The sequence below is a fragment of the Dermochelys coriacea genome, chromosome 14, assembly GCF_009764565.3.
Source record: "Dermochelys coriacea isolate rDerCor1 chromosome 14, rDerCor1.pri.v4, whole genome shotgun sequence".
Lineage (NCBI taxonomy): Eukaryota > Metazoa > Chordata > Testudines > Dermochelyidae > Dermochelys > Dermochelys coriacea.
This window is the reverse complement of record NC_050081.1, coordinates 23,803,797-23,817,785: the sequence shown is the minus strand read 5'-3', so window position 1 is coordinate 23,817,785 and position 13,989 is coordinate 23,803,797. Positions and strand designations below refer to the sequence as shown.

Here is a 13,989-nt window from a genome sequence, read left to right as displayed (position 1 = left end):
TTGCTGATGGCTCCACCTGGCAGAAGGGTTACACTTAAAAATGAAAGATGAAACTCCCCTTTACACTCCTTGCTCCTGCAAATCACGGGGATCGAATGAATGGCTCTAGCCACCAATACTGTGGTGTATGAGTGGTGGCAGAAACAAAAGCATCCAAAACACAAAATGTCTAGTCTCATGGGGATCCTAGAGTTTGTGTCCAGAAGCCAAAATTCACCCCTAAGTTGCCAATTTGGATGGCCTATGGTGGATTCACTCCCTCAATCAAAGGCTGATATGACTATGGCCTTCTCCTCTGGCTGCTTTCCCCCAACCCACCACCATTACCTCACCATGGATGTGGTGTTTTCTCCACCAAGTGACGGCTTTAAAACAAGATTGGGTTTCTCTTTCTAAAAGACGTGCTCTACCTCAACCTGAAGTGGTGGCCCTGATGCCTGGATTACTAGGCAAAATTCTACAGCCTGTGTTATGCAGGAGGAAAACTCATTCACATCTGGGTTGAGCTCCGGACAACTTACTGTCACTGCCCCAGTCTGCGTCAGGCACTGGCTATGGCACTGAACCAGGCACACGAAACACTGGTGGGAGAATTTCTCAGTGACATTTTTCACCAACTCCATTGGGTGTTTTTCACAATGCAGGAATCTTGTTAATTTTGACAGAATGACTGGTTTTGTTCACAAGTGCTGAATGTCGAGCCAGATTCGCTCCCAGATGGGCTCCTTTTCAAATGAGGAAACCCCCCTGAGCTGTGACCCATTCTGCAGTTCCCTAGGGATGCTTTTCACTCTAATGGCTGATGCACCACCCAGGGGCCAGAAGAACTCACAGGAAAATCCAAAGGAGGAGACAGGAAGCTGGCAACCTACTCACATGTATCTCAGCTCTGATTCCCTTCTCACCAGGACCTCTCTTATCCTCTCGATTTTAAAGAGCTCCCCTTCTATGTCATCCACGGTTGTAGTCGAATCGGCCATGGAAACAATTTCTTCTGCAAATGAAACATGAAATGAATTGGGTTAGAAAGCAGGAGACAAGAGATAAAAGTGGCTTGTTGATCTAGGGGTTTGATTCTTGCTTTGGAACAAGGAGGTTTCTTGTTCAAATCCCAGAGAAGCCCTTGCAAAGGCCAGGAATGGTCCTGTACCTTTGTTTAGCTTAACAAAGAGAAAGTTAAGGTGCGACTTGATCACAGTCTGCAAGTACCTGCATGGGGAAGAAATATTTGAAAATGGGCTCTTCAATCTAGCAGACAAAGGTATAATCAGATCCAGTGGCGGGAAGTTGAAGCGAGTCAAATTCAGACTGGAAATGAGGTGCATTTTTTTTACAGTAAGGGTAATTAACCTTTGAAACAACTTACTGAGGATCGTGGTAGAGTCTCCATCACCTACAAGTTTTAAATCCAGATTGGCTATGTTTCTAAAAGATCTGCTCTAGTTCAAACAGGAATTAATTCGGGGAAGTTCTCTGGCCTGTGCTACACAGGAAGTCAGACTAGATGATCACAATGGTCCCTTCTGGCCATATTGTCTATGAACCTATAGATGTAGGAAAACAACTCATGGAGAGACTGGGTCAGACACTGATTCCAGGACACCCAGGTACAGGCTCAATCCTGCAAAGTGCAGCGTATTCTTCCCCAAGCCAGCAAAGTTACGCACATGCTTACTTCAAGCTCATTGGGCCCAATTCTCATTGACACTAAGATCCCTTTGCAACGTTCTGAAAGTGTAAAGGGGCCTTGCAGTGATGTCAATAGAATATATTGGCATGGGAAGCCCCCTTTACCCTGGCACAGTGTTGCAAAGGAGACCAACCCTGGCTTCACACCAGCATTTAAATGGGGAGGTGACAACAGTCAACTTGACCCAGTGCTGTGGAAGGCGCACATGTAAACAGCCTGGCTGGTCCTGGCCTCATGCAAAGCAGTGTGGGATAGCTGTTGGAGGACTGCCAAGCGAGCACGAACAAGCAGTGTGTGCACACAAACATGAGACCGCACTAACTCAGCACACAATGAATTTTCTACACTTTTAAAGTAGACTAAAGAAGGTGTATCATAGTGCACAATAAACCCCCTGTGTAGACAAGCCCATTGCTTCAGTGGAGATCTTCATGGCTTCAGGTCCATTGCTGGATTGGGGCAAGAGAGCTCTGCAGCTTGCAAGCCGGAGCCCTAAATCTGGTGCTACTTCAGTGGTGCCACTCTAGATTGTGATCAGAGTCAGGATCAACGTACCCATGAAAAGCTGCTGGGGGGCTGGATTTCTCCTTTATTTCTATTTCCTGGACTTTGCCTGATGTGCCCCTCATTGGAACGGTTCTGCTCAGCACCCAGATTACCATCAAGGCTGACTCAGGTAGCTATTCTCTCCTCCTAACTAGTATGCAATATTCATGAAGGGCCCACTGTGACGGAAGGCTTCTGAAACAGGCAAGCCAGAGAGGCCGAGCATTAAGGAAGCTCTGTCATTTTCCCTTCTTTTGTTAGATTTGCTAATTATTCTTTCAAAGCCAATGAGTCACCAGACTTTATTCTGATGACAAATACTAAAAACACCGGAGACCTCATGCTCCATAAAGCAGCAAGACAATTAATAAGATAAAAACTGCTGGAGGGGGAAAATGAATCTGCATCTCTGAGTCTTCTGATAATCCTAAAGTGCTTGTGTTTTGCCTGCTGGAGATGAAGCAGGCACATAGACCATGTTTTTTGCCATGAAACATGGTAAGAGCAGGGACACACCCGGCTTTCAGTTATCCTGCTTAGATCACTTTTAGGGCATGAGGAGCGTTTGAGCAGTTGTATACACAACATAAAGTTTGTAGAGGGACAACGTGAAGAGTTACCTGGCACTTACTGTTCCAAGGACTAAACCTATGAGCCAAGGTGAAAAACATCTGCACATTGCAAGACCCTCCCTCCAGTTTAAAGAACTAAATCAATTGTGCATTGTTTGTTATGAACATGTCGTCAAACAACTTCTATTCATCGTGTTGAATAGGGGACATAGGGACTGCCAGACTGGATCAGACCCACAGTCCAGTGAATCCAGTGACTGACAGTGGCCAGCACCAGATGCCTCAGTGATGGCCCCAGCCCAAGATCCTAGCTCCAACCTTTCCCTCCCCCTGCCCCCCCGCAACACCCCTTCCTTCTGGACTTTGCTATAGTTGTGATCTTGGGCCCATCTTTAGTGGCAAGTGGTCTCCTAAGGCCAGGGTGGGGATGGGGTGCTTGGTGAAGAGTCATTGTTGCGCATTGCTCAGCTCCAGAGCACGGATCAGAGCCCTGGCTGGGTCTCCTCATCCCTGGCTGTCAAGCGCCTTGTGACCACTCTAAAAAAAACAAAAATCCTTTCCCTCTATTTGTCTCCAAAGTGCTCAGCCCCCGAGTGGAGCCCTGAAAAGCTTTTACCTGCCAGGATCTGAGCCAGAATCAGTTGGTGCCATTGCTAACCCTCAGCCCCCAGTGCAAGGTGCTGCTTCCTCCCTCACAAAATGGAATCTGCACTGATTAAGCTTTCCCCCACCCCACTGCCATTTTGTGCTCTGACTGGAGAGGGGCCCGGGCCTGACAATAGAAATGCAACATACATAACCCAGCCTCCCACTGTGTTCCTCCAATCTCTCTCCTAGCAGCGCCCCGCCAAGGGTGCAGCTAGCTGGAGTCTGCCATTCCAGGACGAGAGGGCCATCGGGTGCCTGGCGGGGACCCCCACACAGCCATCTTGCAGGCCCAGACCTCATTTGTTGGACAATTTATATTCTGCATGAATAAAAATCTCTGTCCCTCTCTGGGGACCCCGCTGAACAGGGGATGCAGAAATGGTCTGGCTACGGGATGACACCACAGCTAGCTTCTGTGTTGTTTGTGGTTTGTAGCAGTGAAGCTCTAGACTTGCTGTATGAAGTACTCCTGGAGAAATTCTATACCACTGTGCACATGCAGAATTCATGTCCCCTGCAGAATTTTTTTTTCTCTTCAGAAAATACATTCTGCCAGAGTGGTGCTGCAGTTACGCCTTTTGCCCACTAGAGGCTGCTGTGGTGCAAAACAGAGGGAAGCCACTCCTGCGTGGGAGCAGCAAGCTGCAGATAGGGAGGAGGAGAGGGTATGTACCCCACAGCACCCTATCCATGGGGCAAGTGAGGTGGCACAGGATATGGGGTGCAGGGGACAGCGTGGAGCACACAGGGCTTCTGGAGGGCACACAGACTGTGGTTCAGAAGCGCTAGTGGGGGGGACAGACTGGAGCAGGGGCTGAATGGATGTGGTGGTGCAGGGACACATGGGGATGGGGCAGGGGTGCAGGGAAACATGGGGACGGCGAGAGGAGGGGTGGCTGATTGGGGGTGGAGGGACATATGGGGATGAGGGATGAAGGTGGCTGAGTAGGTGTGCAGGGACACATGGGGGTGCAGGGACACATGGAGACAGGGGCAGATGCCTGACTGAACGGGAGACGCTAGGGGTCAGCCATTGTCCACATGAGGGAGGCTTCCCAACTCCCTAACAATCCCTCCTCCTCTCAGAAAAACTAACAACTGTTCCATACTTCTCCCATGCACACCCAACAACCCTCCAGGTTCACGCCCAGCCTGCTTCCCAGAAATTACTTCCCTCTCCTTCAGCTCCTCTGTTACCCCTGATTTTTCCAATTCTTTGCACTGCTTCTGTATTGCAGTTTAAATGAATTATTATTCAAAGTTCTGTATTAATATGCCTAGTAAGGAATCTATTAATCAAAAACATTTTCTGAATTTTTTTTGGTCTGTATTGTTACAGACAGACTTGCTGACAGATATTTTGAAACAAATTACCAAAATAATTGAAACTGGCTTGATTATATTGTGTTATTTTGACAAATAACCTATGCAGAATTGTGCAGAATTTTAAAATATTGTGCACTGAATTTTTAATTTTTTGGTGCAGAATTCCCCCAGGAGTAATGAAGAAAGCTGGAGCAGATCTGCCCTAGCAACATTCCTGCAGAACAGGTTAGTAACTTTCATCATCTGACCTTTATCAACTAAATCCTGGTGCTGTGTATGAGATCACAGCCGGGGGGGTCCATTAAAGCTGGTTTGCACTCTCTCCCCATCTGTTTATTTTGCTGCAAAGTGGCAAAAAAAACAACCAACCATCCCACCAGAGCCAACCCCCTTTGATGAAGTTTTGATTCACTGTGTTCGAGAACCATAATTCAGGAACCCCTTGTCTGATTCACTCCAGAGTCTTGGCAGTGCACAGTGCACGAGAGAAAATATATCAAGGGTTCGGGCAGTGTGTGAACAGCAAAGCTACAATGTATTGCAGGTTTCAAAGTAGCAGCCGTGTTAGTCTGTATTCGCAAAAAGAAAAGGAGTACTTGTGGCACCTTAGAGACTAACAAATTTATTAGAGCATAAGCTTTCGTGAGCTACAGCTCACTTCATCAAATGCATCCGATGAAGTGAGCTGTAGCTCACGAAAGCTTATGCTCTAATAAATTTGTTAGTCTCTAAGGTGCCACAAGTACTCCTTTTCTTTTTCATGTATTGCAGTGTCTTCACTTTGTAAGTGAGAATGAGGGACGTTTCTCTCTGGTGCCTGAGGCAGACAGGCTAAAGCACCTGTCTCTAGAGCCAGGTAAAGGAGGGCTGGCATGGTAAAGGCTAGATTTGTCAGACCTTCAGGACAATGATTCTAGTCTCACATCCCCACGTATGTGAGCTCTGTGGTGATAGGTCTGTTGCCTGCAACACTGGGTACATATGCACACTGTAATAAAAGACCCATGGCACAGCTGTGGCTGGCCTAGATCAGGTGACTAGGGCTTGGGCTGCAGGGCTAAAAATTGCAGTGTAGATGTTGAAGTCCAGACTCTGAAACCCTGTGAAGGGGGTGGTCTCAGAACCCAAACATCTACACTGCCATTTTTAGCCTGAGTCAGCTGAGCTGGGCTCTGAGACGCAGAGCTGTGGGGTGTTATTGCAGTGCAGATAGACCCACTGAGATCAGCCAGTCCCCTGGTTCTTCAAATCTTTTTCACAGCCCTAATATATCAGCTGCCTCATTATAATTCACCTTCATTATCAGAAAATCTAAATGAGACTGGTGAGTGGCTAGGAAACAGATGTCTCCCAGGACAAAAGGGCACCAACATGATGCTCTCTCTTCCCTGGGGATCACTGAAATGAATCCTTATTTGAATTGCAGGAGCAACTAGCAGCCCCATTCAGAGCGCCATTATGCTAAGTGCTGTACAAACAGAACAGAAAGGCCGTCTCTGCCCTAAAGAGCCTATAATCTGATACTTCATATTGTTCATCCAAGGATCTCAAAGCACTTTATAAACATTCATTGAGCGTAATGATGCTCCTCTGGGATATGTGTTATTATTCAGCCGTGTTATATTATGTGTTTTATTATTCACATTTCCTGGAGGGTGAAGTGCCTTCCTCAGCCATTTGGCTGCAGATTTTCTCAGCCCTCTTTGTGTATTCACAATTATTCAGTGAATAACCTAAAAGGATAATTCCTGGGGTGTGGACCAGAAGCTGGCAGGGCTGGATATCATAGAATTATAGGGTTGGAAGGGACCTCAGGAGGCCATCTAGTCCAACCCCCTGCTCAAAGCAGGACCAATCCCCAATTTTTGCCCTGATCCCTAAATGGCCCCCTCAAGGATTGAACTCACAACCCTGGGTTTAGCAGGCCAATGCCCAAACCACTGAGCTATCCCTCCCCCCAGAATGGATCAGACGTGGGATTTGAACGCATGTCTCCATATGAAGACCAGAACACTCAGTCCTCAAGAGAAGAAGGCACTTAAGCCTTGCACCTTAGACCACTCAGCCATCCTGACACTGACACTGATATCTGCAATGTGATCAGCCTGGGTTGGTCTGAATGGACACGTGGCTCACATGCTGTTGTCTCTGTTCCCTGGGACCATTCCAAAGCCTAGTCATGTTAATGGAATCTTTCTACTGGCTTCAGTGGTCTTTGGATAAGGTCTTAATTGAGAACAACTCTCATTCTTCAGCGCGATGTGTGCGCGGCGGGCAATAGCACGGTTGCATTGAGACTAAGTGTGCTAGACATGGGCCTCGCCAGAATCAAAATCTGCCCAACCCCATGGAAGGCTTTCCATGGACTCCAATGGGCTCCAGGTCATGCCTTTGTTCTGGAGTGTCATGATGAGGGTGGGCAAAAACCTGGAGATTGGCATTGTGTTGGCTGCGAGTGATTTCCTGGTCTTTTACCACCTGGGTGGCTGTGGGGAAGTACACTTGAGCAGCCTCAAGTGTAAATTAACAAAGGGTTTGGTGTGGGTGTCTCCAGCACATGTACAATCTGCTGAGGTTTCACCTTTAATCTCACTCCTGATTCATAAATACAAAGTGCCACAGGAGAGCCCCATGCAGTGTGGAACGGAGCTGGTTTGTCAGACAGAGCATGGGCTAAAGTCCCCCTGTACCAACAGGAGTCCTCGTCTCCAGTTCCCCTGTTCCTCCTTAATCACCCTCAGGCTCTGGTCTGTCACACAGCTGTCTGCTAACATCACCTCCCTAGGAGCTGATTGCTCAGTCCTGGGATTGGGGCACAACCAGGGTTATTTCTCTGGTTCCTCTAGTGTGTCTTGGCTTTGCTAATAGTGTAAAATGAGCTACAGCCATAACAGCTTTTCCCTGCACTGTGTTTCAAGGGTACTGGCCCTAAGCATGCCTTTGAAAGGCACATTACCACAGCAAAGGGTGTCAGACACTAGGATCTGGGTGGTCATCCCTAGTAGTTAGTGCAGGAGTCAAGCCCAGTGGTTAGCACAGAAGTCAGGAATAGGAGCCCACAGTCAGAGCCAGGTTACCTGGAGTGAGGCAAGGCAGGAGCAGGACAGTGTCCAAGGCAGGCACTATCACAAACATGAGCAAATGCTTTGAGCATTCACCAAACCACTGCTGGGTTTAAGAGCCGGTGTGCTGATTCTTCCCACCAATCAGGCTGCGTGGCCAATCAGGCAGCCTGCTACAGGCCAGCTGTGCTCATTAGGTTGCTTAGAGGTTGGCTCTGCTACTGGTCATGATTCCTGACAATGGGCAAACCCATCAGCCCTAAGTATCTGGGGCAAAGAGGAGATTATCTGTAATCCTGCTACATTTCACCAGCAACTGGGCACAGGATTCCTCATCACTTCCTGCCCTAACGTGCCGCTCAGGCCTGTTAATGTATAATGCCTGCTACATTCCTGCTTGGAGACGAGCGTGCCAATGTGCTGTAAAGGAATTGGCTAGTGTGTCTGTGAGCCATTGTCCTCTACCGGATGGAATCAGAAATGCTCCACTGTGTACAATGTGCCCTCTACCACTAATTCCTAAAGGAGATCTTCCTTTAGCTCAGTTGCTAGGGGCCTTCTGCCCATGGTGTTAGGATTAGTGACCATCGCAAAGTGATAAGTGACTACCGGTTTGTTACAATGCAGTACACATGCACACCCAGTCACCTTGGGGTCTTGTTCTTTGCCGGACATGTGCTATCTAAATGTAATTACTCTTATTATGACGCTCCGTCCGAGCCTGCTGCTGATTTGCTCTGTTTTCACCAGATGTATTTCACTGCACTGCCAGATAACGGGGCGAGTAATGACAATAATGGTCTGAACAGCTTATCCACTTCGGCGCCTCATTCACTCATATTATAGATTTTTAATGCAGCCCTGAAACAGCCATGAAATTCTGCATTTATTTACGTCTCACTTCTGGCACCAGACTTAAAGGACTAGGCTGATGGTTTTATAGTTACTCTGATAAGTAACGACTTGGACTTAATTCAGGTTTCATTAGCTGATGACACAGGTGTCATGGCCAGAAAATGGAGCTACTTCTCGAGTGTAAAGTTTCAAGCTCCAAAGTCCATGGGAGTTAGGCTTCTAAGTCACCCAAGTGCTTTTGAAACCCTTACCTATGGTCTATTGGTCTGAGCAGAGCACTGGATGGCAGAAACTCCTGGAAAAAGAACCCCCTGCTCTGATGAAAACTCCCTCTGTAACCTTGGGCAAGTCCCACTGATTTCAATGGGAGACAGATGCCTAAATAGCTTTGAGGATCTGGCCCTTAGCCACAATTTTTCCAAACTGCCCTCTGGTTTGGTTGCAGAGTTACAGGTGTCTGACTGTTGTGGTAATGGATGGGCGGCGGAGGGAGGTGGGGTGATGCATGTAGCTGTATGGCTTTTTCCTGGTGGTTGTGGTTTAGTTGGGCATTATTTGCCTTTAGCAACCTCCACTGCATTTAAGAATATATACACTGCAGTGCTGGTGATTTTGCATCCAGCAACATCACATGGCTGGCAGCTGCATGGTTTTTTTAGTACGTTTCATTTTGTTCCTATATGGTGCTTCGTTCACCCTCTGATTCTCTGTTATTTACTGACAGGTTTCAGAGTAGCAGCCGTGTTAGTCTGTATTCGCAAAAAGAAAAGGAGTACTTGTGGCACCTTAGAGACTAACAAATTTATGTGAGCACGAAAGCTTATGCTCAAATTTGTTAGTCTCTAAGGTGCCACAAGTACTCCTTTTCTTTTTGTTATTTATTGTATCTGGAAAATACAGACGTGACATTCACTAGCAATGACATACGGAGGAACAGGGCTGCTTCAGGGAGCTCCAGACACAAGAATCGCCCATTTCTCACCTCATTTGAAAACACTTGGCTTTAAAAATTGTTCCAGTCAACCCCCAACCTGTCACTCCTGGCTCCTGTGAGCATTAGATAAGGACCAAGGGATTGTAAGTCGCCTTTGAGTTGTGCCAGTGCTCTTTGGATAATAAGGGACACAGAGAAAATAATTGTCCAGCAAGATTGTGTTACATGGAATTGCAAGCGAAGAATTTCCCTTTGGCTCAGAATGATGGGAAGGGGGGACCCATCCCAGAGAAGTGGGGAGTAGAGCTGTGGATGAGAGGACACAGACCCCTGTTATTCCACAAAAGTATCCTTGTGCCATTTAATTCTGAATCAGTCAGGAGAAGCCAGTGAATACGTATGGAGGTTTAAAAGTACTGGCCATGGTCTAGGCCAGGACACTGGACTGAAGGGACCCTGGTCTGATCCCACCTGGAAGTTCCTGTGTTCCATTTCTGATGGGAAAAGAGATGGCCCCATCAGTTGGCCTATGATCACACTGTCCTGCTCAGACCGCCAGGCATCCCAAGGCACTTTGCACATGACAACTGAGCTAGACAACAGGATCAATAATGTATTACTGGAGCAAAATGACCTCTCCACAGGCCCCATTTCAACCATGCAACCCGAAGAAGAGAACAGAGTGTTGATTTAAACCCGGAGGCAATCTGATCATCAAACACTGTCCTGGGGAAGAGAGCATCACTAATGAGGAGTGTAATAGCTACAGATTTTCACTGCATACAGCTTTGGTGGAAACATTTAGATAGCCATCAGCCAGCTGGGTATGACTCACAATAGCGCTTGGAGCAGATCTGTGTTACTAGTGAGCTACATCATAGAATCATAGGACTGGAAGGGACCTCGAGAGGTCATCTAGTCCAGTCCCCTGCACTCATGGCAAGACGAAGTAATATCTAGCCCATCCCTGGCAGGTGTTTGTCAAACGTGCTCTTAAAAATCTCCAATGATGGAGATTCTGCAACCTCCCTAGACAATTTATTCCAATGCTTAACCACCCTGACAGTTAGGAAGTTTTTCCTAATGTCCAACCTAAACCTCCCTTGCTGCAATTTAAGCCCACTGCTTCTTGTCTCCCTCCTGCTTGTAACAACCTTTTATGTACTTGAAAACTGTTATGTCCCCTCTCAGTCTTCTCTTCTTCAGACTAAACAAACCCAGTTTTTTCAATCTTCCCTCATAGGTCATGTTTTCTAGACCTTTAATCATTTTTGTTGCTCTTCTCTGGACTTTCTCCAGTTTGTTCACATCTTTCCTGAAATGTGGCACCCAGAACTGGACACAATACTCCAGTTGAGGCCTAATCAGCATGGAGTAGAGTGGAAGAATTACTTCTCATGTCTTGCTTACAACACTCCTGCTAATACATCCCAGAATGACATTTTCTTTTTTTTGCAACAGCATTACACTGTTAACTCATATTTAGCTTGTGATCCACTATGACCCACAGATCCCGTTCCACAGTACTCCTTCCTAGGCAGTCATTTCCCATTGTGTATTTGTGTATCTGACTGTGAGTACTTTGCATTTGTCCTTATTGAATTTCTTCCTATTTACTTGAGACCGTTTCTCCAACTTATCCAGATCATTTTGAATTTTAATCCTGTGCTCCAAAGCACTTGCAACACCTCCCAGCTTGGTATCATCCACAAACTTTATAAGTGTACTCTCTATGCCATTATCTAAATCATTGATGAAGATATTGAACAGAACCAGACCCAGAACCAATCCCTGCGGGATCCCACTCATTATGCCCTTCCAGCTTGACTGTGAACCAATGATAACTACTCTCTGGGAATGGTTTTCCCACCAGTTATGCACTCATCTTATAATAGGTTGTGTTTCCCTAGTTTGTTAATGAGAAGGTCATGTGAGACATTGTCAAAAGCCTTACTAAAGTCATGATACATCACGTCTACTGCTTCCACAAGCCTTGTTACTCTGTCAAAGAAAACTACTAGTTTGGTTTGACATGATTTGTTCTTGACAAATCCATGCTGACTGTTACTGCTACTGGGGTCATGATGAAAGACACCTGATTGATTGGCAGTCCCAGGGACTGAGGTTCTCTCTACACTGTGAGCTGCCGAGAGTTGCTGAGTGCTTTCAATTCCTACTGCAATCAGTGGGAGTGGAGACCTGGTGGAATCAGCCCTTTAGCCACATCCAGGGTGCATGTAGCATGAGCATAAGCAGCATATATTCCCCTTCCCCAACAGTGTTGTGCACAGCCTTGCCCTAGAGGAACCCAGGGTAGGACTGTGGGAATGGGGAGAGGGTGTCAGGCAGCCACTGAGAGGTCACTACATGCATCCCTAGCTGGATGGCCTTGTGTTTATAGCAGTGGATTTGGATACAGGTGACTCCAGTTCAGCCACAATTTCCCTCTCCAACCTTGGGCAGGTCATTGCCTCGTTCTGTGCCTCAGTTTCCCCAATTGTAATATGGGGATAATGATGCTTCTTTTTGTCTATTTCAGCTGTAAGCTCTTCATAGATTCATAGATACTAAGGTCAGAAGGGACCATTCTGATCATCTAGTCCGACCTCTTGCACAGCGCAGGCCACAGAATGACACCCACCCACTCCTATGAAAAACCTCACCCATGTCTGAGCTATTGAAGTCCTTAAATCATGGTTCAAAACTTCAAGGAGCAGAGAAGCCTCCCTCCAGTCAACCATGCCCCATGCTACAGAGGAAGGCAAAAAAACCTCCAGGGCCTCTCCAATCTGCCCTGGAGGAAAATTCCTTCCCGACCCCAAATATGGCAATCAGCTAAACCCTGAGCACATGGGCAAGATTCACCAGCCAGATACCTAGGAAAGAATTGTCTATAGTAAATCAGATCCCATCCATCTAATATCCCATCTCAGGGGATTTGGCCTATTTACCCTGAATATTTAAAGATCAATTACTTACCAAAATCCCATTATCCCATCCCATCATACCATCTCCTCCATAAACTTATCGAGTAGAATCTTAAAACCAGATAGATCTTTTGCCCCCACTGCTTCCCTTGGAAGGTTATTCCAAAACTTCACTCCTCTGATGGTTAAAAACCTTCGTCTGATTTCAAGTCTAAACTTCCTGGTGGCCAGTTTATACCCATTTGTTCTTGTGTCCACATTGGTGCTGAGCTTAAAAATTCCTCTCCCTCTCCTATATTTATCCCTCTGATATATTTATAGAGAGCAATCATATCTCCCCTCAACCTTCTTTTAGTTAGGCTAAACAAGCCAAGCTCCTTAAGTCTCCTTTCATAAGACAAGTTTTCCATTCCTCGGATCATCCTAATAGCCCTTCTCTGTACCTGCTCCAGTTTGAATTCATCCTTTTTAAACATGGGAGACCAGAACTGCACACAGTATTCTAGGTGAGGTCTCACCAGTGCCTTGTATAACGGTACTAAAACCTCCTTATCCCTACTGGAAATGCCTCTCCTGATGCATCCCAAAACTGCATTAGCTTTTTTCACAGTCATATCACATTGGCAGCTCATAGTCATCCTATGATGAACCAATACTCCAAGGTCCTTCTCCTCTTCCGTTACTTCTAATTGATGCGTCCCCAACTTATAACTAAAATTCTTGTTATTAATCCCTAAATGCATAACCTTACACTTCTCACTATTAAATTTCATCTTATTACTATTACTCCAGTTTACAAGGTCATCCAGATCCTCCTGTATAATATCCCGATCCTTCTCTGAATTGGCAATACCTCCCAGCTTTGTATCATCTGCAAACTTTATTAGCACACTCCCACTTTTTGTGCCAAGGTCAGTAATAAAAAGATTAAATAAGATTGGTCCCAAAACCGATCCCTGAGGAACTCCAGTGGTAACCTCCCTCCAACCTGACAGTTCGCCTTTCAGTAGGACCCGTTGCAGTCTCCCCTTTAACCAATTCCTTATCCACCTTTTGATGTTCATATTGATCCCCATCTTCTCCAATGTAACTAATAATTCCCCATGTGGCACGGTATCAAATGCCTTACTGAAATCTAGGTAAATTAGATCCACTGCATTTCCTTTATCTAAAAAATCTGTTACTTTTTCAAAAAAGGAGATTAGGTTGGTTTGGCACGATCTACCTTTTGTAAAACCATGTTGTATTTTGTCCCATTTACCATTGACTTCAATGTCCTTAACTAATTTCTCCTTCAAAATTTTTTCCAGGACCTTGCATACTACAGATGTCAAACTAACTGGCCTGTAGTTACCCGGATCACTTTTTTTTCCTTTCTTAAAAATAGGAACTATATTAGCAATTCTCCAATCATTCGGTACTATTCCTG

The 13,989-nt window shown here is 46.1% G+C and overlaps 1 protein-coding gene across 2 annotated transcripts in view; it reads right to left on the bottom strand.

Annotated features, from left to right (window-relative positions):
* Positions 1-13,989, bottom strand: part of LOC119843244 (bMERB domain-containing protein 1-like) — a 68,621-nt gene that overhangs the window by 44,813 nt on the left and 9,819 nt on the right. For both annotated transcript variants that reach the window (XM_038372340.2, XM_038372341.2), the window contains exon 2: positions 877-994. In XM_038372340.2, coding sequence (XP_038228268.1) covers positions 877-994 — 118 coding nt within the window. The remainder of the gene's footprint in view (positions 1-876; positions 995-13,989) is intronic.